This window comes from Hemiscyllium ocellatum, chromosome 33 (assembly GCF_020745735.1).
Source record: "Hemiscyllium ocellatum isolate sHemOce1 chromosome 33, sHemOce1.pat.X.cur, whole genome shotgun sequence".
In the NCBI taxonomy this organism is placed as follows: Eukaryota; Metazoa; Chordata; class Chondrichthyes; order Orectolobiformes; family Hemiscylliidae; genus Hemiscyllium; species Hemiscyllium ocellatum.
The window spans coordinates 4,808,619-4,831,810 of record NC_083433.1 but is presented as its reverse complement, the minus strand read 5'-3'; the positions used below and the strand labels follow the sequence as shown (position 1 = coordinate 4,831,810).

The following is a 23,192-nucleotide window of genomic DNA, read 5'->3' as shown; positions in this document are numbered from 1 at the left end:
CTGTCAAATATTGTGGCCCCCCCAGAATTTCAAGTCGGACTGCCCCCCAACCCCACCCCTAACCCAGCACCTATTCCCACTGTCCCGGCTGGAAGGTTCTGTTGAGCTGCTTTCTGTTCTGACGGTTGCTAAGGACCATTGGCTTCACAGGTCTGTCTGAACCATTACAGAGTTGGACAACTGAGTGAAAATAAGTCCAGAACAACGTTAGACCTACATCGTGCTTGGTGAAATATTTCAGATTCCCATCAGCCTCCGACAGGACAAACTTCCTGTTCAGGAACTGCCCGTTATCTCGGCCACGTTTCCATAGAAACCCTTCTCTGTAGCCTAAGGGAGAAAACACATGGAAACAACAGGTTAATTTAATGCAACAATTGTATTGTGAGACTAAGGCACCTGTGTATACGTGGACGTTTTTTTAAAAATTCATTTGTGGGATGTGGGTGCCACTGGCTGGGCCCAACATTTATTGCCCATCCCTAGTTGCTCCTTGAGAAGGTGGGGCTGAGCTGCCCTCGTGAACCGCTGCAGTCCATGTGCTGTAAGTAGACCCACAATGCCAGTGGGGGGGGCAATTCTAGGACTATGATCCAGTTACAGTGAAGGCTTGGCGATAAGTTTCCAAGTCAGGGTGCTGAATGGCTTGGAGGGGAACCTGCAGGGGGTGGTGTTCCCAAGTACCCTGCTGCCCTGGTCCTTCTAGGTGGAAGTGGTCGTGGGTTTGGAAGGTACTGTCTGAGGATCTTTCTGCAGGTGAATTTCTGCAGTGCTCCTTGTAGCTAGTCCGCACTGTTGTTACTGAGCATCAGTGATGGAGGGATTGACTGTTTGTAGATGTGGTGCCAACTAAGTGGCTGCTTTGTCCTGGATGGTGACCTTCTTGTGTATTGTTGGAGCTACACCCAAGCAACCAGGGAGTATTCCATCACACTCCTGACTTGCGCCTTGTAGATGGTGGGTAGACTTTGGGGTGTGAGGAGCTGAGTTACTCACCACAGAATCCCTAGTATCTGACCTGCTCTCGTGTTTGTGGTGAGTCCAGTTGAGTTTCTGGCCAAGGATAGAGTCACACAACATGGAAACAGAGTCTTTGCTCCAACTAGTCCTAACAACTTGGAAGTCTCGTTATCCAGTTATCTGTTTAGATTAGATTTCCTACAGTGTGGAAATAGGCCCTTCAGCCCAACAAATCCACACCTAGCCTCCAAAGGATGCTCCCAGACCCATTTCCCTCTGAGTAATGCACCTAACACTACGGGCAATTTAGCCTGGCCAGTTCTTCTAACCTGCACATCTTTGTGGGAGGAAACTGGAGCACCCGGAGGAAACCCACGCAGACATGGGGAGAGTGTGCAGACTCCAAACAGATAGTCGCTCAAGGCTGGAATCAAACTTGGGACCCTAGTGTGTGAGGCAGCAGTGCTAACCACTGAGCCACCGTGCTGCCCATAGCTGTCAAGTGATTTCTGACATGCTCATAAATAGGATAGAATTCAGCCATTTTACCTCCAGCTTCTTCCTTTCACTCATACAACAATTTTAAGTTCCTTCACTATGATGTAACATGCCATTTTAATTTGATTTACTGGAGATTGGAGTGGCTTATTTAATTGAAAACTTTCCCTGAACTTGTGTAACAATAATTTACTCAAGATTAATTAATACCAAAAATACTTTCTAGCTATCGGCTGCCAAGTGAAAATGATGGAACCAACAGCATTAGAATTTCAGTCAGTTGTGCCTTCAGCCACCAACCATCTAAACTCTGGGATTCCATCCCGAAACTTCCCACCTCAACCTTTCTTTAAAAGGCAACTACTTTGGTGCAGATTATGGCAGCCCTCTTAACACTTCCTTTGACTTAGTGACAATGTTTGATTAATGTACCAAAGTAGTCGCAGTAGTGTAAAGGTGCTACATAAGTGCAAGCTGTGTTCTTTATAAGTCTATCTTTACAAACCTGGTCTGCCTGGAGTATTTTGAACTGGATTGAAGCCCTTGTGATTAGACACGGTTTAAAGTGATAAGCTAAGAACTTTCTACAAGAAGGTGCAGGAAGGATGTTTTTGATGACTAGGTCACAGAGTAAGGATAATAGTCCAGAGACGAGGAGGAATTTCTTCATCCAGAGAGTGGTGAGATTGTGGAATTCTCTGCCCCAAGAACTTGAGGCCAAAATGTTGAAGATTTTCAAGAAAGACGTAGATATAGTTATTAGGACTAAAGGGATCAAAGGATATGGGAAGGAACAGAGCAGCGAGTTGGATGGTCAGCCATGATCATATCAATTGGCACAGCAGGCTTGAAAGGCCTAGTGGCCTTCCCCTACTCCTATATCCTGTTTCTATTCAATGCCCTTGTTGACACTGTCAGTTTGATTTGGATAGAGACAGAGACATAAAGCATGGAAACAGCCTCTTCAGCCCAACGTGTCCTTGCGGACCAAGTTTCCTAAACTGAACTAGTCCTATTTGCCTGCATTTGGCCCATATCCCCCAAACATACTTGTCCAAATGTCTTTTAAATGTTGTAATTATATTCACCTCTATCACTTCCTTTAGCAGCTCATTTCATTTATGTACCATTGTGTTGAAAAAGTTGCTCCTCAGAGCCCTTTTAAAGTCTTTTCCCTCTCATCTTAAACCTATGCACTCTAGTTTTGAACTCCCTACCCTGGGGAGGTAAAATCTTGGCTATTCAGCTTTCTATGCCCTTGTGATTTTATAAATCTCTATCAGGTCACTCACTCCTCAGCCTCCTACCCTTCAGGGGGGAAAAAAGTCCCACCCTTTCCCAGTTTCTCCTTATAACTCAAACCTTGCAGTTTCAGGAACATCCTTGCAAATCTTTTTTGCAGCCTTAGCAGTATAACAACATCCTTCCTATAACAGGACATCCAGAATTTTACACAATACTGCAAGTGTGGTCTTACCAATGTCTTGTACAGCTGTAACATAATGTCACAACTCCGATACTAAATGATCTGATTGAGGAAGGAAAGCATGCCAAAAACCTTCTTCACCACCCTGTCTACCTGTGACACCACTTTCAAGGAACTATATATCTGCACCCCGGGACTGTGTGACAAAACTCCCCGGGGCCCTACCATTTACTGTGTAAGTTCTACCCTAGTTTGTCTTAAATAAGATGTTGCATTTTTAAAAATCTAAATTAAACTCCAGCTGCCATTCCTCAGCCCATTGGCCCAATTGATCAAGATCTCGTTGCACTCTTAGGTAACTTTGTTCACGGTCCACTATATTCTTAATTTTGGTGTCATCCGTAAACTCACTAACCATGCCTCCTAGATTCTCATAGATGGTTGCACATTAGAGTCAGAGGGTCAACACAAACTTTTATTCCAGGAGTTGTCACACCACCTTTATTAATAGTATACAATAGAACAAATGGGAAGAGGAGTTAGCCATTCAGCCCCTCATGCCTGTTCCTCCATTTAAGACAATCACTGTAAACTAGCTTAATTTATTTGCCTTGGTTCCCTCAATACCTTTGTTGACAGTGGGGATTCAGTGAAGGTGTCAAATAGTGCATATCGTAATACTATAGAATCTTTATAATGCAGAAAGAGGCCATTCGGCCAATCGAGTCTGCACTAACCCTCCAGAGAGCATCCCATCCAGACTCGTCCCATGCCCGTAACCTCACACGGGGTCATTATTGTGGCTAACCCACCCAGCCTGCACATCCCTGGGCACAATGGGACAATTTCCCATGGCCAATCTATCCTAACCTGCGCATCTTTGAACACTATGGGGCAATTTCCCATGGCTAACCCACCCTAACCTGTGGGAGGAAACCAGAGCACCCAGAGAAAGCCCACGTAAATTGTACAGAATCCAACGTTAACTGAAGAGACGACCAAGCTGTTGTGGATTCTGGTCAGCACAGACGAGTTGGAGTAAAGGCTCTGTTTCCATTCTGTACGACTCTATGACTGGGAGGAATGGAAATTCCAGTGGTTTAACCATGCAGATAAAACTCAGGAGAAGTTCCAAAACACCTTCCTTTTTATTTCAAAACCTGGAGGTTGGGAAGAATTTGCCACACCCTGAGCTTGCACGGACTGCTATCTGAGCAGCTGTTGGCTCGTGCCTGAAGCACGTTTTAACCTGTTTAAGGAATGAACAGAACCTCACTGGCAATTCGAGTTCATTTCAACATGAGCAGTTTTCACAAAAAGGAACACAAGATTCCCCGAGAGGACGTTTGTCTGGCGAGATTGCAAATCCTGGGCATTTCACATCCCAGTGCCTTTGGCCACTGTACAAAAACCTGCTGCACACAGATTGACCACTTTATTGCTAGTTCTACTGATCGTTTTTCTACATCACCCAACCCTCCCATTGTCTCTGGGTCCGAGGCAAACTATTATCAGTTAAAGACTGTGAGACTGGAAATGTAGGAACAAAGATGAAACAAGAGATATCTCCCCGAGAGACACCGGTCAGTGGACAGGTATCTCCCTGAGAGACACCGGTCGGTGTACAGGTATCTCCCCGAGAGACACCGGTCGGTGTACAGGTATCTCCCCGAGAGACACCGGTCGGTGTACAGGTATCTCGCCGAGAGACACCGGTCGGTGTACAGGTATCTCGCCGAGAGACACAGGTCACTGTACAGGTATCTCGCCGAGAGACACAGGTCACTGTACAGGTATCTCGCCGAGAGACACCGGTCGGCGTACAGGTATCTCCCCGAGAGACACCGGTCGGCGTACAGGTATCTCCCCGAGAGACACCGGTCGGCGTACAGGTATCTCCCCGAGAGACACCGGTCGGCGTACAGGTGTCTCCCCGAGAGACACCGGTCGGCGTACAGGTATCTCCCCGAGAGACACCGGTCGGCGTACAGGTATATCTGTGACAAATTGAGAAACAAGAGCATTGGTGAAGTTGGACGGTTGGGTGATGGGTGATGGGATGGCAAAGTGGGCACATTACTTGACTGAAGGTGGCTCTATTCAGTGATGTCAGCTCAGAATGTCTTTCTCAGTGCCCGTCTCAGGATTTGCTGTGTACCCGCTGTGGACCGTCGGCACTGTTGGAATTCCCGGAAGGCGTGGGACTGGGATCTTTCTCTGTCGGTTTCCCGGTAAGCCGGAGTGTCGTGTGGCACTCTCTTCATCCCAAGGTCACAGCTCGAAACCCCCGTACTCCAGGGATTCAGGCACGTGCCTGCTCACTCTCCCGGCACGGAACCAAACATTTCTGATCGAGCGGCAACTATTGCCAAGCAGAGGGCATCTCTCTGGTTTCTTGGGTCAACATTAAACCTGAAACTAAAATGTGGGCTATTATCAAATTGGCGTTTGTGGTGAGTAAGTTTGGCTGCTTCATTTGAAGTTGAGACTACACTGCATAGCGTACTTCATTAGTCGTAAAGCACTTTGAGACACCTCTGGTGCTACATAAATGTAAGTGCTCTCGGCTTTGAACCTGAGGGAGTGGTCCTGATCTGACTGCAATGATGAAGGGCTTATGCTCGAAACGTCGAATTCTCTATTCCTGAATGCTGCCTGGCCTGCTGTGCTTTGACCAGCAACACATTTGCAGCTGACTGCAATCTAACCAGGTTCTGGAGGGGAGATTTCAATGCCTTTGGTTACTAAAGTGCACACCATGAGTCTTTGCTCACTTAGCAGGGGAAAGGGCTAACCATAAGCTTTTACATCCGGGTCACTGCTCTGTGGTTTTGAGTGAGTGGGGCTTATTGCTAAAGAGAGAAACAGTGTGAGCTAAATTTGTCTTGGAGACTTGGTGATAGAATCAAAACTAAACACAAGTCTGACCGACCCTGTTGCCTGGGAGAGGCAGTCAGCAGTCGAGAGATAATACGTCTCTCTCAATTTTCTGTGGTAATTCTGAGGACAGTGGTTCCTCTTTATGAAAAACTGCACTAATTTCAGTCAATATCACCAGGCTTGGTTGGCTAACTGATAAGACTGGGGCTGCTAAAAAAAACTGCAACTAAAAATGGTAGGGTTTCTTCAAAGTACCAAAACACACAGTGCTGTGTCAGTTAGCGGTGGAGACTGGACTGGACTGGACTGGACTGACTGTTCACAACATGCTGCTTTCTCACATCAGGCTCTGCCTCTCTCGGTTCCTGAGTTGCTGTAATCAATGTGCGGTTGTACCAAACACAGAAGAAGGTTCTAGATCCAAGTGCCGATGCTTTTGCACTTTTCACTCCTGAGCTGCAGGCATCGCTAACTGGGCCCGTCGCTAACTGGGCCCGTCGCTAACTGCTCTGAGTAACGGGTGATGAGCTGCCCCCTTGTTGTAGTACATCACACAAACTCTAGAGTGTGGAGAAAGGCCATTCAGCCCATTGAGTCTGCGCTGACCCTCTGAAGAACATCCCCCACCCAGTACCCATAACCCCACACTTAACATGGCCAATCTACTGAAGCTGATGAAGGGCTCTGGTCTGAAGCGTCGACTCTCCTGGTGCTTGGATTCTGCCTGACTGGCTGTGCTTTTCTAGCACCACTCTAATCTTGACCCAATCTACTTAAGACGTACATCTTTGGACTTGTAATCATAAAATCCCTACAGTGTGGAAGTAGACCATTTGACCCATCAGATCTACACTAACCCTTTGGAAAGCATTCCATCCAGACCCACCCTTCCTTCTCTATCCCTGTAACCCTGCATTTCCCATGGCCAATTCACCCTAACCTGCACATCCCTGGACACTATGGGGCAATTTAGCATGGCCAATTCACCCTGATCTGCACATCTTTGGACTGTGGGAGGAAACCAGAGCACCCAGAGGAAACCCACACAGACACAGGGAGAATGTACAAACTCCACACAGACAGTTGCCTGAGGCAGGAATTGAACCCGGGTCTCTGGCGCTGTGAGGTAGCAGTGCTAACCACTGTGCCACTCAGTCATTAGATAAATCTGCTTTGTCCCCTCAGAAGGCAATCAAATCAATCGGCCTGGACTGGAGGGTTCCATTCCTGAGCACATGTTGGTGAAGTGATCTCCGACAGCTCCCAGCTCACATTTACTGATTCCTGATCATTTTATTTCCAGATTTCAAAAAGAAGTTCAAAATTCTCAATTCTCCTGATGGGATTTAAACGCGGTCCTGTAGACCCCAGTTCGTCACCATTCCCTTGACCATGGTCAGCGACCCACAGTCAACAGGTTAAAGGAGGGAAAGGTGTCCTGTTTCCAATCACTGCCCAGTGATCCATCTTGAGCATAGGATCAGATTATGTTCTGGTTCCTTCCGTAGCCAAATAGCCGGCCAGATCTTCAAAGCTTATGACCGGGGCCAAGGATCGAAGGAACAGGAGATGGTGTGGACTATCTCAGTGTCGAGTCACTGCCACCTTTCGAAATGGTCATCACGGATCTTAGACACAACCTGCTGCCCCTCTGCCAGCCTAATGCTTCCCTGGGAGGCAAGACAGTCTCTGTGTCAGCCTTCAATGTATTCCAACGATGAAAACGCAGCAATCTTCAGGGAGAGGGAATTCCAAAAAACTTGCAATTACCTCTGAATGAGACACGTCCTCCCCATCTCTGAGTGACATGATCAGCCCCTTATCCTGACTCTGTGCCCTGTGTTTTCGATCGTCCTCTGTCTATGCTAATACAAGCCACAGCTGCCATTGCCCCAGGTGACCATAGGGCTGGGGGGGGAAAGAGAGAGAGAGAGCGAGCGAGAGCGAGAGCGAGAGAGAGAGAGAGAGAGAGTGAGAGCAAGAGCAGGACAGAGAGAATGAGACAGAGGGAGAGAGAGAGACGGAGAGAGAGAGAGTGAGAGACAGAGTGAGAGTGAGAGACTGAGCAAGAGAGTGAGAGACAGGGACAGAGAAAAAGAGAGAGAGACACAGGGACAGAGAGAGAGAAAAATAGAGACAGACAGAGAGTGTGTGTATGTGAGAGAGAGAGAGAGATGCAGAGACAGAGACAGAGAGAGAGAGAGAGAGAGAGTGAGAGAGAGTGAGAGAGAGTGAGAGAGAGAGAGAGAGTGAGAGAGAGTGAGAGAGAGTGAGAGAGTGTGAGAGAGTGTGAGAGAGTGTGAGAGAGTGTGAGAGTGTGAGAGAGAGTGAGAGAGAGTGAGAGAGAATGAGAGAGAATGAGAGAGAGTGAGAGAGAGTGAGAGAGAGTGAGAGAGAGTGAGAGAGAGTGAGTGAGAGTGAGAGTGTGAGTGAGTGTGCGAGTGAGAGTGTGTGCGAGTGAGAGTGTGTGTGTGAGTGAGAGTGTGTGTGTGAGTGAGAGTGTGTGTGTGAGTGAGTGTGAGAGTGAGTGTGTGTGAGTGAGAGAGTGAGAGACAGCAAGAGAGAGAGTGTGAGTGAGTGAAAGTGAGAGAGTGTGAGAGAGAGTGTGAGAGAGTGAGAAACAGCGAGAGTGTGTGTGAGTGAGAATGTGAGAGAGAGAGAGAGAGAGAGACAGTGAGAGTGTGAGTGAGAGTGTGAGAGAGTGAGTAACAGAGAGCTGGCATGGACAATGATGGGCTGAACAGCCTCCTACTGAGTTGATGTGTCTTTAGCCACAGATAGATGGGAATATGGAACTTGTGCCTGCAGTGAGTGAGTGGTTGAGGTAAACAGGTAGAGACAGGTTTGTGGAGCAGCTGTATAAACACAAGGGAGAAAGGATTCCAACGCAGACAGAGTTCAATGAGTAAAGGAGAGAGCAAGATCGGTGTAGCTTAAACAGCAAGGCATGGGCAGCTGGATCGATCGCCTCTTCCTGTGCTGTAAAGTCGATGTGAGCTCACTCATTCTCTGTCTTGCCCCCACCACTGAATGTTAACACAATATGAATCGATGGACCATGGGAGTGTGCAGCCACATCCTCTCACTTACCTGTAGCATAGGCCAATGGTTTATTTGGCTCGGTGAAGTCCTTGCGTTCATACTTTGCTCGAATCCACTGCTCCCGCAGGACCCTGTAACATCCAAGGGAGATTGGCACCAACAATTCCCAACCTCCTGTCAAAATTCCTATCCTCATTCACTTCCCACCCTGCCCTCTCCATTCCATTTCCTTAAGGCTCCAGCCCCAGTTTAACACCTAACCAGTTCTATCTTCCACCTTGTCCACTGTCAAACACACACTGCTCCCCTCTGCCCTCACCATCACATTGGACAACTGACATAGATAGCCCAGTGAGTGACACAGTGTGTGAGAAAGGTGGCTGTGTGTGTGAGACAGTGTGTGTGTGTGTTACAGGTAACCCAGTGTGAGAGTGTTACAGGTAACTCAGTGCATGACAGTGTGTGTATGTTACAGGTAACCCAGTATGTGACAGAGTATGTGAATGTTACAGTTAACCCAGTGTGTGACAGTGTGTGTATGTTACAGGTAACCCAGTGCATGACAGTGTGTGTGAGAGCTACAGGTAACCCAGTGTGTGACAGTGTGCGTGTGTTACAGGTAATTCAGTGTGTGACTATGTGTGTGTTACAGGTAACCCAGTGTGTGACTGTGTACGAGAGTTACAGGTAACCCAGTGTATGACAGTGTGTGTGTGTGTGTGTGTGTAACAGGTAACCTAGTGTGTCACAGTGTGTGAGAGAGCTACAGATAACCCAGTGTGTGACAGAGTGTGAGTGTTACAGGTAATCCAGTGTGTGACTGTGTATGAGTGTAACAGGTAACCCAGTGTGTGACAGTGTCTTTGAGTGTTACAGTAACCCAGTATGTCACAGTGTGAGAGAGTTACAGGTAGCCCAGAGTGTGACAGTCTGTGTGTTACAGGCAAACCAGCGTGGGACCGCGTGAGAGAGATACAGGTAACCCTTTGTGTGACAGTTTGTGTGACAGTGTGAAAGAGTTACAGGTAACCCTTTGTGTGACAGTGTATGAGAGTTGTAGGTAACTCAGTGTATGAGTGTGGGAAAGTTACTAGTAACCCAGTGAGTGGCAGTGTGTGTGAGAGATACAAGTAACCTAGTGTGTGAGAGTTACAGATAGCCCAGTGTGTGACAGTGTGTGTGAGTTACAGGTAACCCAGTGTGTGTGTTACAGGCAAACCAGTGTGTGAGAGTGACAGGTGACCCAGCGTGTGACAGTGAGAGAGATTTACAGGTAACCCATTGTGTGAGAGTTACAGGTAACGCAGAGTGTGACAGTGTGAGATAGTTGGAGATAACCCAGTGTGTGACTGCGTGTGAGAGTTACAGGTAGTCCAGTATGTAACAGTGTGTGTGTGTTACAGGTAACCCGGTGTGTGACAGTTATAGGTAACCCGGTGTGCACTGTGACTGAAACCTTGCAGTCTGTGGTTAAACCAAAACAAAAATGGAAAGATACTCAATTCCAACAAAGGAAGGCCTTGATGAATTGGATAAAAGGTTCATGTTTTTCCTGACACCAATGGAATGAGAGAGAAGCTGGGTGCAGGCTGTGTACTGTACTCACTGACAGTCGGTGTAGTTCGGGACGTAGTAATATATCGGCACAAATGCTTCATACTTCTGCTGGGCAGCTGCGTTACCATGTTGGGCCATAAACTGGAAGGGAGAGAGATGGAGTTAAAGACCAAAGCTGGGCAGGAGGTCTGTAGTCACTAAAACTCTCTGCTGTCAGACCGGGTGAACCTTTAGCCCAGCGCTGGGACACAGGAGCGCACCATGAGCTCCTTCATGCCCAGTGCCTCACTCAGCCTGCCAATGGGAAGAGCAGGAGGAAAAATGCCCCAGCCTATCCTTGTAACTCATACCTGCCGGTTGTGGTAGCATCCCCGTAAATCTTTCTTTGCACTCTTTCCAGTTTAATTATATCCTTCCTATAGCAGTGCTCCAAGTGTCACCTCACCAATGTCCTGTAGAGCCATTATATGATAATCCCTACTGTGACCTATCGCTGGGAACAACACAGTGGGAGGATTCACCCTGAGCAACATGATCAACGTCACCCTCAAACAAATGATATTGATTTGGGCTGGACACAAAACCTGGGGGGTAATATTTACAAATGAAGATAGACAGCAGGGGGTCAGCCCCGTGAAGAGAGATTGGACAAACTGGGCCGACAATTGTCTAAAGCTTTGAAGAGTGAGAGGTGATCAAATTAAATCCATAAAGGGATAGATCGGGTAAATGAGGGTAGGATGTTTGCTGGGATGGAGAGTCAGGGGGAGGGGATACACAATTTAAAAATAAGTTGGATACCATTTAGGACTGGCCAAATACGACTATATTAATTTAGGGAGTCCAGTCAGCATGGACCAGTCGGGCCGATGGGTCTGTTTCCATGCTGTGTATCCCCATGACTCCCTGAATGAGGGAGGGTGAATTTTTTATAGTCAGTGTGTTGGGATTTCACAGAGAGCTTTTGAAGCTCAGCTTCTGAGTATATTTGAGGCATAGATTAAGAGATGGTGTCCAAGGTTACAGGGATGGGGGGGGGAGCAAGAGAAATCAAAGTATTTGATCAGCCGTGATCATATGGAATGGTGAGCCAGGCTCGATGGGCTGAATGCCCTACTCCTATGTTGCTGAAGGTCAAGTTGATTACAGAGATCCTTACAGAATCCCTCATTAATCTGCAGAGGACTTTGGATCCTTTTCCTTCCCACACATTCTCGGGCTGTGAGCATTATTGGCAAGCTCGGATAGGTTCCTCATCTCTCGGGAAGCTGGTGGTGGACAGTCTCGAACCGCCTCAGTCCGTGTGGCGTAGGGGCCAGAGCTGAAGGTGGTTCCAGGCTTCTGACCCAGTGACAATGGGGGAGCGGTGATACATGTCCGCGTTGGGATGCCACAAACCTTGCAGTGTAGCTCACCATTGTGGCTGGGTGTCTTCCTGTTGGTGTTGTCACATGACATCCCTCTTCAAACCCCACCCCGACCACCCCAATCCTGCCATTGGCTAATCCCCCAGGCACGCTACCTCTGTGTCCAATTGGAAAGTAGAACACGCACAGTTACCCAATGGCATGAATCTTCTTGTTGGCTAAACAGTGTCTCTGTCCTCACCTCCAACCTTTGACCTTCAAATGCATTGATGGTTAATGACCACAACACTACCCAACCATACTTTCACACAGATGTACCACTCACCAATCGGAGATGCCGGTGACAGGGAGAGGGCGAGGGCAAGGGGGCAAGGGAGAGGGGGCGGGGTGAGGGAGGGGTCAAGAGAGAGGAAGGCGAGGGCAAGAGGACAATGGCAAGGGGTGAGGTCAAGAGGCTGAGGGGGTGGGAGTGGGAGCAGGGGAGAGGGAGAGAGGGCGAGGGCATGGCAGAGGGAGGACATGATGGGGTTTGACTGTGCTGACTGTAACATTCGAACAGCACACCAACTCTCCTTGGACCAGGGTCTCACATGCAGCATGGTCAAGACACTGGAGGAAAGTTACTATTTGTAGAAAGAGCCCTCACACACACACACACACAGACACAGACACAGACACAGACACACACAATGATTTGGAATCTAATCTCACCATGGGCATACCTCCCAAATTACTGTGTGTTCCTGTGACTCTATAACTCCTCCTACTCGTATTCTCTTATGCCTGACCCCACAGTGGCAATTCCCTGGGCCTGAGACTCTGGATTTCTGGATCTCTGATTACATGAATCACTCCCTCTCTCTCCATTAAAACCGACCTCTTTGATCAAACTTACTGTGTCTTGGTTTGGTCTTCTCCCTATGCCTCTGAGAAATGCCTTTGGACATTTAATATATAAACACCAGGGGGTGTCTGGAGGAAAATGGGTAAGGAATATTTGATGTCTCCATGTTATTAGCCTTTTGAAATCACACATCAACTTTCAGCCAGAGACTCTCCAACACAAAGAAATCTTGGAACCACATGAACCTTTCAAGAGAAAGCTCCTCTGTGTGATTCCACATTCCCCTCTCCCCCAGACAATAACTGGATGAGATCATAATCAATTCAAAATTACAACCTCTCCATCCAGTTATGTTGGCTGTCAGACTGTAACTGTTTCGGTCTGAAGTTATGTTGGTGTGTCGGCGATTCAGCCTGTAATTAGATTACTTAGTGTGGAAACAGGCCCTTCGGCCCAACAAGTCCACATCGACCCGCCGAAGCGCAACCCACCCATACCCCTACATTTACCCCTTACCTAACACTACGGGCAATTTAGCATGGCCAATTCACCTGGCCCACACATCTTTGTACTGAGGGAGGAAACCGGAGCATCCGGAGGAAACCCACGCAGATGCGGGGAGAATGTGCAAACTCCACACAGTCAGTCGCCTGAGTCGGGAATTGAACCTGGGACCCTGGTGCTGTGAGGCAGCAGTGCTAACCACTGTGCCACCATGCCGCCCACAAACTGTAACTGTTTCAGTCTGTGAAGTTATGTTGGTGTGTAGCTGATTTAGACTGTAATTGTTTCAGTCTGAGGTTATGTTGGTGTGTAGGTGATTTAGACTGTAGCTGATTTAGGTTTTCGGCTGAAGACTTTCCTTCATTGGGTGAGGCATTAAATCCAATAGCAGTGGTGTAATACAGGAACTGTGTCTCAGACACTGGTTTGGTTACAGCTGGAGTTTTTTGTACAGTCCTACTCACCATACTCTCGACAGTGGTTATGCACTTCCTGCAAAGTACAGCGGAGATTTACCAGAAGGTTGGCCGGGCTGGAATCCTGCCTTACCGAGGGAATGATTGGATCAGCTGGGAGCTGTTTCCCTGAGCATCGGGGAGGCTGAGGGGTGACTTTGTTAACATAATGTGGGGCGTTGATAAATAGGAGAGGGAAGACCTGTCTCTCCTAGCACAGAGCTCAGTTCCCTGGGGAAGGGTGGGGGGGGGGGCACAAATTTAAGGGGATTGGCAGAGGGAGATGAGGAAAAACATTGCTCCCCAGAGGGTGGTGGGAGGGGTTTGGAACTCTTTGTCTCAGTCAGTGGTCGTGATGGAACTCCATTTAAAAGGAATCTGAATCTGCCGCATGTATGCACAGGTACCTGACTGGGGCTGCCACAAGCTTGTTCAAACCAGGATTGACACAATGGGCCATTTGGCCTTCTCCTATCCCATATCTTCACTTTATATCTACAAACTCAGATTGTCATTGGCACGGACTGTCGTCGGTTCCGACCAGCCCCAGAACGATGAGTTGCTTGAGTCATTCAGTCTTCTGCTGAGCAATGATATTTCCAACAGCAGATGTAATGTAACATTTCCTCAGTCTGCATGGTTCTCCCTGTGTCCTGTCAGTCTGTGGTTACATCTGCTCTCTCCATGGTCACCGAATTTATTTCTAAACGCCAACAAGATATTTTCGGAATTTATCTCATCGTGTGGAGGAGAGAGAGTTTTTGATGCACAGTGACAGAAAATTAAAGGGGGTCATGTAAGAGGGAGAGGCACCATAAGAGAGCAGAGCAAAATTAGGCCATTCGTCCCACTGAGTCTGTTCCACTGTTCGATGACGGCTGATCTGTTTCTCAATCCCATTCTCCCGCTTTCTCCCCATAACCCTTGATCCCCTTGCCAATGCAGAACCTCTCTATCTCCATCTTTAAATACACTCAATGACTTGCCCTCCACAGCTCTCTGCAGCAATGAGTCCCACAGATTCCCCACCTTCTGGCTGAAGAAATTCCTCCTCATCTCAGTTCTAAAGTGTTGTCCCTTCAATCTGAGGCTGTGCCCTTGGGTCTTGGTCTCTCCTATCGGTGGAATCACCTTCCCCATGTCCACTCTATCCAGGCCTCTCAGGAATCTGTAAGTTTCAATCAGCTCTCCCACCCCCCCAACACCACCATCATTGTAAACTCCATTGGGTACAGACCAAGAGACCTCAACTGCTTCTCATATGCCCTACATCCCCGAGATCATTCCTCAGGACTGGGACTAGGTTAGTCTGGGATTATGGTCGGCATGGATTGGTTGGCCGAAGGGTCTGTTTCCATGCTGTGTGTCTCTATGACTCTGCAATCACCTCCCAACACCAGCCCATTCTTTCTCAGATACAGGGTTGAAGATGTAATCCACGATGGGGTGGGGTAGCAGGTCCGCATGCAGCATCCAGCCCGGACCTCATCTGCTCCATCTGCTTTTGACTTTTATCCTTCCTCCACAACTATTGTTTCCTTACTTCAATCCACTTCCTTCCTGTGGGGGGTGATCGGTGCACCTTGGTACAGTGTGGCGATGATCGGTGCACCTTGGTACAGTGTGGTGGTGATCGGTGTACCTTGGTACAGTGTGGGGGTGATCGGTGCACCTTGGTACAGTGTGGGGGGTGATCGGTTTACCTTGGTACAGTGTGGGGGGTGATCGGTGCACCTTGGTACAGTGTGGGGGTGATCGGTGTACCTTGGTACAGTGTGGGGGGTGATCGGTGCACCTTGGTACAGTGTGGGGGTGATCGGTTTACCTTGGTACAGTGTGGGGGGTGATCGGTGTACCTTGGTACAGTGTGGGGGTGATCGGTGCACCTTGGTACAGTGTGGGGGGTGATCGGTGCACCTTGGTACAGTGTGGGGGGTGATCGGTGCACCTTGGTACAGTGTGGGGGTGATCGGTTTACCTTGGTACAGTGTGGGGGTGATCGGTGCACCTTGGTACAGTGTGGGGGTGATCGGTGCACCTTGGTACAGTGTGGGGGGTGATCGGTGCACCTTGGTACAGTGTGGGGGGTGATCGGTGTACCTTGGTACAGCGCTGGGGGGTGATCGGTGCACCTTGGTACAGTGTGGGCGGTGATCGGTGTACCTTGGTACAGTGTGGGGTGATCGGTGTACCTTGGTACAGTGTGGGGGGTGATCGGTGCAGCTTGGTACAGTGTGGGGTGATCGGTGTACCTTGGTACAGTGTGGGGGGTGATCGGTGTACCTTGGTACAGTGTGGGGGTGATCGGTGCACCTTGGTACAGTGTGGGGGGTGATCGGTGCACCTTGGTACAGTGTGGGGGTGATCGGTGTACCTTGGTACAGTGTGGGGGGTGATCGGTGTACCTTGGTACAGTGTGGGGGGTGATCGGTGTACCTTGGTACAGTGTGGGGGGTGATCGGTGCACCTTGGTACAGTGTGGGGGTGATCGGTGTACCTTGGTACAGTGTGGGGTGATCGGTGTACCTTGGTACAGTGTGGGGGGTGATCGGTGCAGCTTGGTACAGTGTGGGGTGATCGGTGTACCTTGGTACAGTGTGGGGGTGATCGGTGTACCTTGGTACAGTGTGGGGTGATCGGTGTACCTTGGTACAGTGTGGGGGGTGATCGGTGCAGCTTGGTACAGTGTGGGGTGATCGGTGTACCTTGGTACAGTGTGGGGGTGATCGGTGTACCTTGGTACAGTGTGGGGGCTGATCGGTGCACCTTGGTACAGTGTGGGGGGTGATCGGTGTACCTTGGTACAGTGTGGGGGGTGATCGGTGTACCTTGGTACAGTGTCGGGGGTGATCGGTGCACCTTGGTACAGTGTGGGGGTGATCGGTGCACCTTGGTACAGTGTGGGGGGTGATCGGTGTACCTTGGTACAGTGTGGGGGGTGATCGGTGCACCTTGGTACAGCGCTGGGGGGTGATTGGTGCACCTTGGTACAGTGTGGGGGAGATCGGTGCACCTTGGTACAGTGTGGGGGGTGATCGGTGCACCTTGGTACAGCGCTGGGGGGTGATCGGTGCACCTTGGTACAGTGTGGTGGAGATCGAGCCCAATGCAGAAGAGACAGAACCATTGTGGGCAGTTCAAGCCCAGGATGGCTAACCACTTAAGAGGGACTGTCACATCCAACGTTTAACTTCATTTCTTTATTTTTCTACTACATAGGAAGAAGGACTTTAATGTTGTGCTTTTAACTTTCGTTGCTTATTTTCCTACTTTGTACTAAGATGGTGCCGAGAATGGGGAAACTTCTCACCATGATCCTGTATTCCTGTACTTGAGTGTACATGACAATAAAATCTAATTCTACATTCTGAAACTGCTCGCAATACTCTAAATATGATCTGACCAGAGCATTACACAGCCTCAGCAGTACATCCCAGCCCTACTGAAATGAATGCTATAATTACATTTGCCTTCCTAACTGCCAACTGAACCTGCATGTTGACCAGAAGAGAATCCTGAACTAGGATTCCCAAGTCTTTTTGTGCTTCTGATTTCTGAAGCCTTTCCCTGTTTAGAAAGTAGTTTATACCTCTATCCTTCCTGCCAAAGCGTACAACCTCACACTTTCCCACATTGTATTCCCCCTGCCACTTCTTTGCCCACTCTCCCCGCCTGTCCAAGACTTTCTGCAGCCTCCCCACCTCCTCAACACCACCTGTCCCTCCACCTATCATTGTGTCATCTGCAAACGTAGCAACAGTGCCCTCAGTTCCTTCGCCCAGATCATTAGCGTGAGTGGCTGCGATCCCAATGCTGACCCCTCGCGGAACTCCTCTCGTCACTGGCTGCCATTCTGAAAAAGACTCCTTTATCCCCACTCTCTGCCTACTGCTGGTCGGCCAATCCTCAATCCATGCCAGTACTGTGCCCCTAACACCCTGAGCTCTTATCTTATTTAACAGCCTCCTGTGTGGTACTTTGTCAAAGGCCTTCTGAAAATCTAAATAGATCATGTCGACTGGCTCTCCTTTGTCTAGGTTGCTCGTTACTTCCTCAAAGAATTCTAACAGATTTGTCAGGCATGACCGCCCCTTGACAAAGCTGTGCTGACTCAGATTTATTTTACCACGTACTTTCAAGTACATCACAATCATATCCTTAATAATAGACTCTAAAACCTTATTGGCGACTGAGGTCGGGCTAACCGGCCGATAGTTTCCTGGCTGCTGCCTCTCTCCCTTCTTAAACAGGGGGTGTTGCATTAGCCACTTTCCAGTCCTCTGGGATTCTCACTGACTCCAGTGATTCCTGAAAGGTCACCCCCAATGCCTCCACAATCTCCTCAGCCATCTCCTTCAGAACTCGGGGGTGTAGTCCATCCAGTCCCGGTGATTTACCCATCCAGGCGAAAGTGAGGACTGCAGATGCTGGAGATCACAGTCAAGATTAGAGTGGTGCTGGAAAAGCACAGCAGGTCAGGCAGCACCTGAGGATCAGGAAAATCGACGTTTCGGGCAAAGTGAGCATTCCTGATGATGGGCTTTTGTCGATTTTCCTGCTCCTTGGATGCTGCCTGACCTGCTGCGATTTACCCATCTTCAGACCTTTCAGCTTCCCCGGCACCTTCTCCTGAGTGATGACCACTACACTCACCTCTGACCCCTGACTCTCCTGGAGGAACAGTGAAAGAGTGGGAGAGGAAAGAGAGTGTGCATTGTGTAGGAAGTTGTGTGTCCCCCTTCTCTCAAGCAATTAGGGATGGGCACTAAATGCTGCACTTGGCAGTGATGCCCAATATCCTAAAGCCATGTTTAAAGCCAAAATCAGACAGAACGGTGCCAATGTTTGAAATGTATCGACTGCCACTGGCTTCCCAGGGCAGGGCATGAGGCAGGCTTTGTTCACCCCCCAGCCCCCCCCCCACACCCTGCCCAGATTGTTGAGCTCTGTCAGGAAGAAATCAGCCCTCAGGAATTTGCCATTGTTATCAGGTTCGACCCCACCCTCGGGTGACTGTCTGGGTGGAGTTTGCATGCGCTCCCCCATGTCTGTGTGGGTTTCCTCCCACAGTCCAAAGATGTGCAGGTTAGGGTGGACTGACCATGGGAAGTTGCCCCATAGTGTTCAGGGATGTGCAGGCTGGGTGGGTTAGCCATGGGAAATGCAGGGTGACAGGGGTAATGTAAGGGGTGGCACTCTTTGGAGGGACGGTGTGCACTCGATGGGCCAAATGGCCTGCTTCCGCACTGCAGGGATTCCATGGAAGACAAGATCCCGGCCTCAGAGCTTGGCTGCTGCTCCAGACCCACCTCCCACCTGGAGTTATTCATCTCTTATGTAGCTCCATGACAATATTTTCTAACCTCTACTGTGCAGGGAGGTCAGGTAGCTCAGTTGGCTGGATAGCTGGCGATTGACGCCAACAGCGTGGGTTCAAACCCCACACTGGCTGTGGTTACCACGAAGGAATCTCCTTCTCTACTCCTACTCCCCACCCACCCCCCCCTCCCCTGAAGCAGGGTGACCCTCAGGTTAAACCCCCACCTGCCAGGGAAACACACCTTTCAGGGCAACCCGTCCATGTGGACCAAATATCCCAAATTAATCTAGTCCCAATTGCCAGCACTTGGCCCAGATCCCCTAAACCCTTCCTACTGATATACCCATCCAGATGCTGTCATTGTACCAGCCTCCACCACTTCCTCTGGCAGCGCATTCCATACACACACCACCCTCTGAGTGAAAAGGTTACACCTTAGGCCCCTTTTACATTTTTCCGCTCTCATCAAACCTGTGCCCTCTAGTTTTAAATTCCCCTTCCCCTGGGGAAAAGACCTTGGCTATCCACCTTATCCCTGCCCCTCATGATTTTATAAACCGCTATAAAGTCACCCCTCAGCCTCCAATACTCCAGGGAAAACAGCCCCAGCCTGTTCAGCCTCTCCGCATTACTGAAACACTCCAGTCATCTCTGTCCAATGAGCACGTGGGACTATGGCAACTTGACTTTATGGTGAAGGACCCTGGGACATGTTACTGTGATACAGGCACTATCTAAATGCAGGGCAATGAGAGAGGGAGGCAGATATTTGAAGAGAAAGGAAGAGGGGGAAGAGAAGGGGGGAAGGGGGAAAGAGAGGGGGGGAAAAAGAGAGAGGAGGGGGAAAAAGAGAGGGGGGAAAGAGAGAGGGGGAAAGAGAGGGGGGAAAAGAGAGGGGGGGGGAAAAGAGAGGGGGGAAAAGAGAGAGAGGGGGAAAAGAGAGGGGGGAAAAGAGAGGGGGGAAAAGAGAGGGGGGAGAGAGGGGGAAAAAGAGAGGGGGGAAAAGAGAGGGGGGAAAAGAGAGGGGGGAAAAGAGAGGGGGGGAAAAAGAGAGGGGGGAAAAGAGAGGGGGGAAAAAGAGAGGGGGGAAAAAGAGAGGGGGGAAAAGAGAGGGGGGAAAAGAGAGGGGGGAAAAGAGAGGGGGGAAAAGAGAGGGGGGAAAAGAGAGGGGGGAAAAGAGAGGGGGGGAAAAAGAGAGGGGGGAAAAGAGAGGGGGGAAAAGAGAGGGGGGGAAAAAGAGAGAGGAGGGGGAAAAAGAGAGGGGGAAAGAGAGAGGGGGGGAAGAGAGGGGAGAAAGAGAGGGGGGGAAAAAGAGAGGGGGGGAAAAAGAGAGGGGGGAAAGAGAGGGGGGGAAAGAGAGAGGGGGAAAGAGAGGGGGGGAAAGAGAGGGGGGAAAAGAGAGGGGGGGGGAAAAGAGAGGGGGGAAAGAGAGAGAGGGGGAAAAGAGAGGGGGGAAAAGAGAGGGGGGAAAAGAGAGGGGGGGAAAAGAGAGGGGGGAAAAGAGAGGGGGGAAAAGAGAGGGGGGGAAAAAGAGAGGGGGGAAAAGAGAGGGGGGGAAAAAGAGAGGGGGAAAAGAGAGAGAGAGGGGGAAAAGAGAGGGGGGAAAAGAGAGGGGGGAAAAGAGAGGGGGGAAAAGAGAGGGGGGAAAAGAGAGGGGGGGAAAGAGAGGGGGGGAAAGAGAGGGGGGGAAAAAGAGAGGGGGGAAAAGAGAGGGGAGAAAGAGAGGGGGGGAAAAAGAGAGGGGGGAAAGAGAGGGGGGGAAAAAGAGAGGGGGGAAAGAGAGGGGGGGAAAAAGAGGGGAGAAAGAGAGAGGGGGGAAAAGAGAGGGGGGAAAAGAGAGAGGGGGGAAAAGAGAGGGGGGGAAAAGAGAGGGGGGAAAGAGAGGGGGGGAAAAAGAGAGGGGGGAAGAGAGAGAGGGGGGAAGAGAGAGAGGGGGAAAGAGAGAGAGGGGGAAAAAGAGAGAGGGGGAAAAAAGAGAGAGGAGGGGGAAAAAGAGAGGGGGGGGAAAAGAGAGGGGGGAAAGAGAGGGGGGAAAAGAGAGGGGGGGAAAAAGAGAGGGGGGAAAGAGAGGGGGGGAAAAAGAGAGAGGGGGGAAGAGAGAGAGGGGGGAAGAGAGAGAGGGGGGAAGAGAGAGAGGGGGAAAGAGAGAGAGGGGGGAAAAGAGAGAGGGGGGAAAGAGAGAGAGGGGGAAAAGAGAGGGGGGGGGAAAAAAAAAGAGAGGGGGGGGAAGAGAGGGGAGAAAGAGAGGGGGGGAAAAAGAGAGGGGGGAAAGAGAGAGGGGGGGAAGAGAGAGGGGGGAAAGAGAGAGGGGGGAAAGAGAGAGGGGGGAAAGAGAGAGGGGGGAAAGAGAGAGGGGGGAAAAGAGAGGGGGGGAAAGAGAGAGGGGGGAAAGAGAGAGGGGGAAAAAGAGAGGGGGGAAAAAGAGAGGGGGGGAAAGAGAGGGGGGAAAGAGAGGGGGGAAAGAGAGGGGGGGAAAGAGAGGGGGGGAAAGAGGGGGGGAAAGAGAGAGGGGGGGAAGAGAGAGAGGGGGAAGAGAGAGAGGGGGGAAGAGAGAGAGGGGGAAGAGAGAGAGGGGGGAAGAGAGAGAGGGGGGGAAGAGAGAGAGGGGGGGAAGAGAGAGAAAGGGGCAAGAGAGAGGGGGGGGGAAGAGAGAGGGGGGGGGGGGAAGAGAGAGGGGGGGGGGAAGAGAGAGAAAGAGAAAGTGATAATCACTTGGAGCAAAAACAGTCAAACTGAAATAGAAGAGTGAAGTCCACATTCAGAAATGGGAAGAAGGGATGCAAACAGAAGACAGAGGAAGGAACAATGGTGCTGGGGGTAAATGGCAGCATGAGATCAACTCAGCTCCAGTCTGCATGAAAGAGAGAGAGATATTTATAGTTGGAGATTTGCAAAGATTCAGAGAAAGAATAACTGAGAGACAGTTCCACTGTTCCGGAGTGACGGAGATATTTGCAGAGCTGGAGTTAGTGAATGAAATATTAGAGAGATAGAATTAGTCAGTTCTGCTACAGTGTGGTACTTCCGTTTTTGTGCAATCCCATGCTATTAGAAAATCATGTAATAGCAGCACCATTTAAACTCATGGGGCTGGAATCACGTTATTACCAATACACACTTCAAAGTTCGCTCTATAGAAACAGTGTCCCCAATTTGTCGATTGGGCAGTAGTGTTAATGAAACGTGCATTACAGCAGAACGACCTGTATTGAGTGAGAGATAAACAGACAGAGAGGGGGACACAGCAGGAGAGAGAGAGAATGACAGAGAAGGAGAGAACAAGGGTAATCAAGTGCTTTAAGTGAGCTGCTGCTGTTGCTCTGGCCCAGTCCGTAAGGTGTGGTTAAGGCTTGCGTATGTGAGCTGGATGTGCTGACTAGATACTGGGGCTCAAGTGACTATCACTTAGTCTGAATGTTGCTGACACAACCATGTTATTAAACCTCAGGATTCGTCCAAGGTGTGCCTTAGACGTATTCCCTCACTCGGGGTGACTTTTCCTCGCTGTTTAGTTCGTGTTTGGATGCAAATTTCTGACACATCTAAAAGACGTGCATTAGATAAGCAGCAAACAAAAATCAGGAACTTGAATATCTGAAGTGCCCTTGTGACCTCGAGATGTTCTGAAGGGCCTAACAACCAGTTACGTCTGGTTTTGAAAGCACAACTATTGCAATCTTGGAAGTGCAGGAGTCAATTTACACTCAGCAAGATTTGAATTCAATAAAAATCTGGAATTAAAAGCTAGCCTTATGGTGACCACTGTTGATTTTAATAAAGCCCCCAGTTGGATGTTCACCAATGTATTTCAGGGAAGGAGATCTGCTGTCAGACCCACAGTGATGTGGCTGTCTCTTAACTGACCTCTGAAACGGCCAAGCAAACAACTGCACCAAACCACAACAAGTCTGAACCAAGATATGAAACTGGAGGGAGCAGCCAGCACTGATCCAGGGAGCTAACATAGAAACAAAAGCAGAAATTGCTGGGGAAACTCAGCAGGTCTGGCAGCATCTGTGAAGAGAGACAGCAGTGTTTCTTTACTCAGAGAGTAGTAGGGACGTGGAACACACTGCCTGGAACAGTAGTAGACTCGCCAACTTTAAGGCATTTAAATGGTAATTGGATAGGCATATGGATGAGAATGGAATAGTGTATGTTTGATGGGCTTCAGATTGGTTCCACAGGTTAGCACAACATGAGGGCCGAAGGGCCTGTACTGCGCTGTAATGTTCTATGCTAACGTTTCAGGTCTAGTAACCCTTCCTCAGAAAGGTCTGGTGAAGGGTCACTGGTCCTGAAACGTTAACTTTGTTTCTCTCTCCACAGATGCTGCCAG

General features: G+C 49.5%; 1 protein-coding gene across 1 annotated transcript in view; it reads right to left on the bottom strand.

Moving 5' to 3' along the window:
* zgc:92360 (uncharacterized protein LOC436988 homolog) overlaps positions 1 to 23,192 on the bottom strand; it is a 63,618-nt gene that overhangs the window by 26,040 nt on the left and 14,386 nt on the right. The window contains exons 3-5 of the mRNA XM_060849310.1: positions 10,413 to 10,504; positions 8,855 to 8,937; positions 218 to 330 (exon numbers count right to left, since the gene is read on the bottom strand). Of these exons, the coding sequence (XP_060705293.1) occupies positions 218 to 330; positions 8,855 to 8,937; positions 10,413 to 10,504 (288 nt within the window). The remainder of the gene's footprint in view (positions 1 to 217; positions 331 to 8,854; positions 8,938 to 10,412; positions 10,505 to 23,192) is intronic.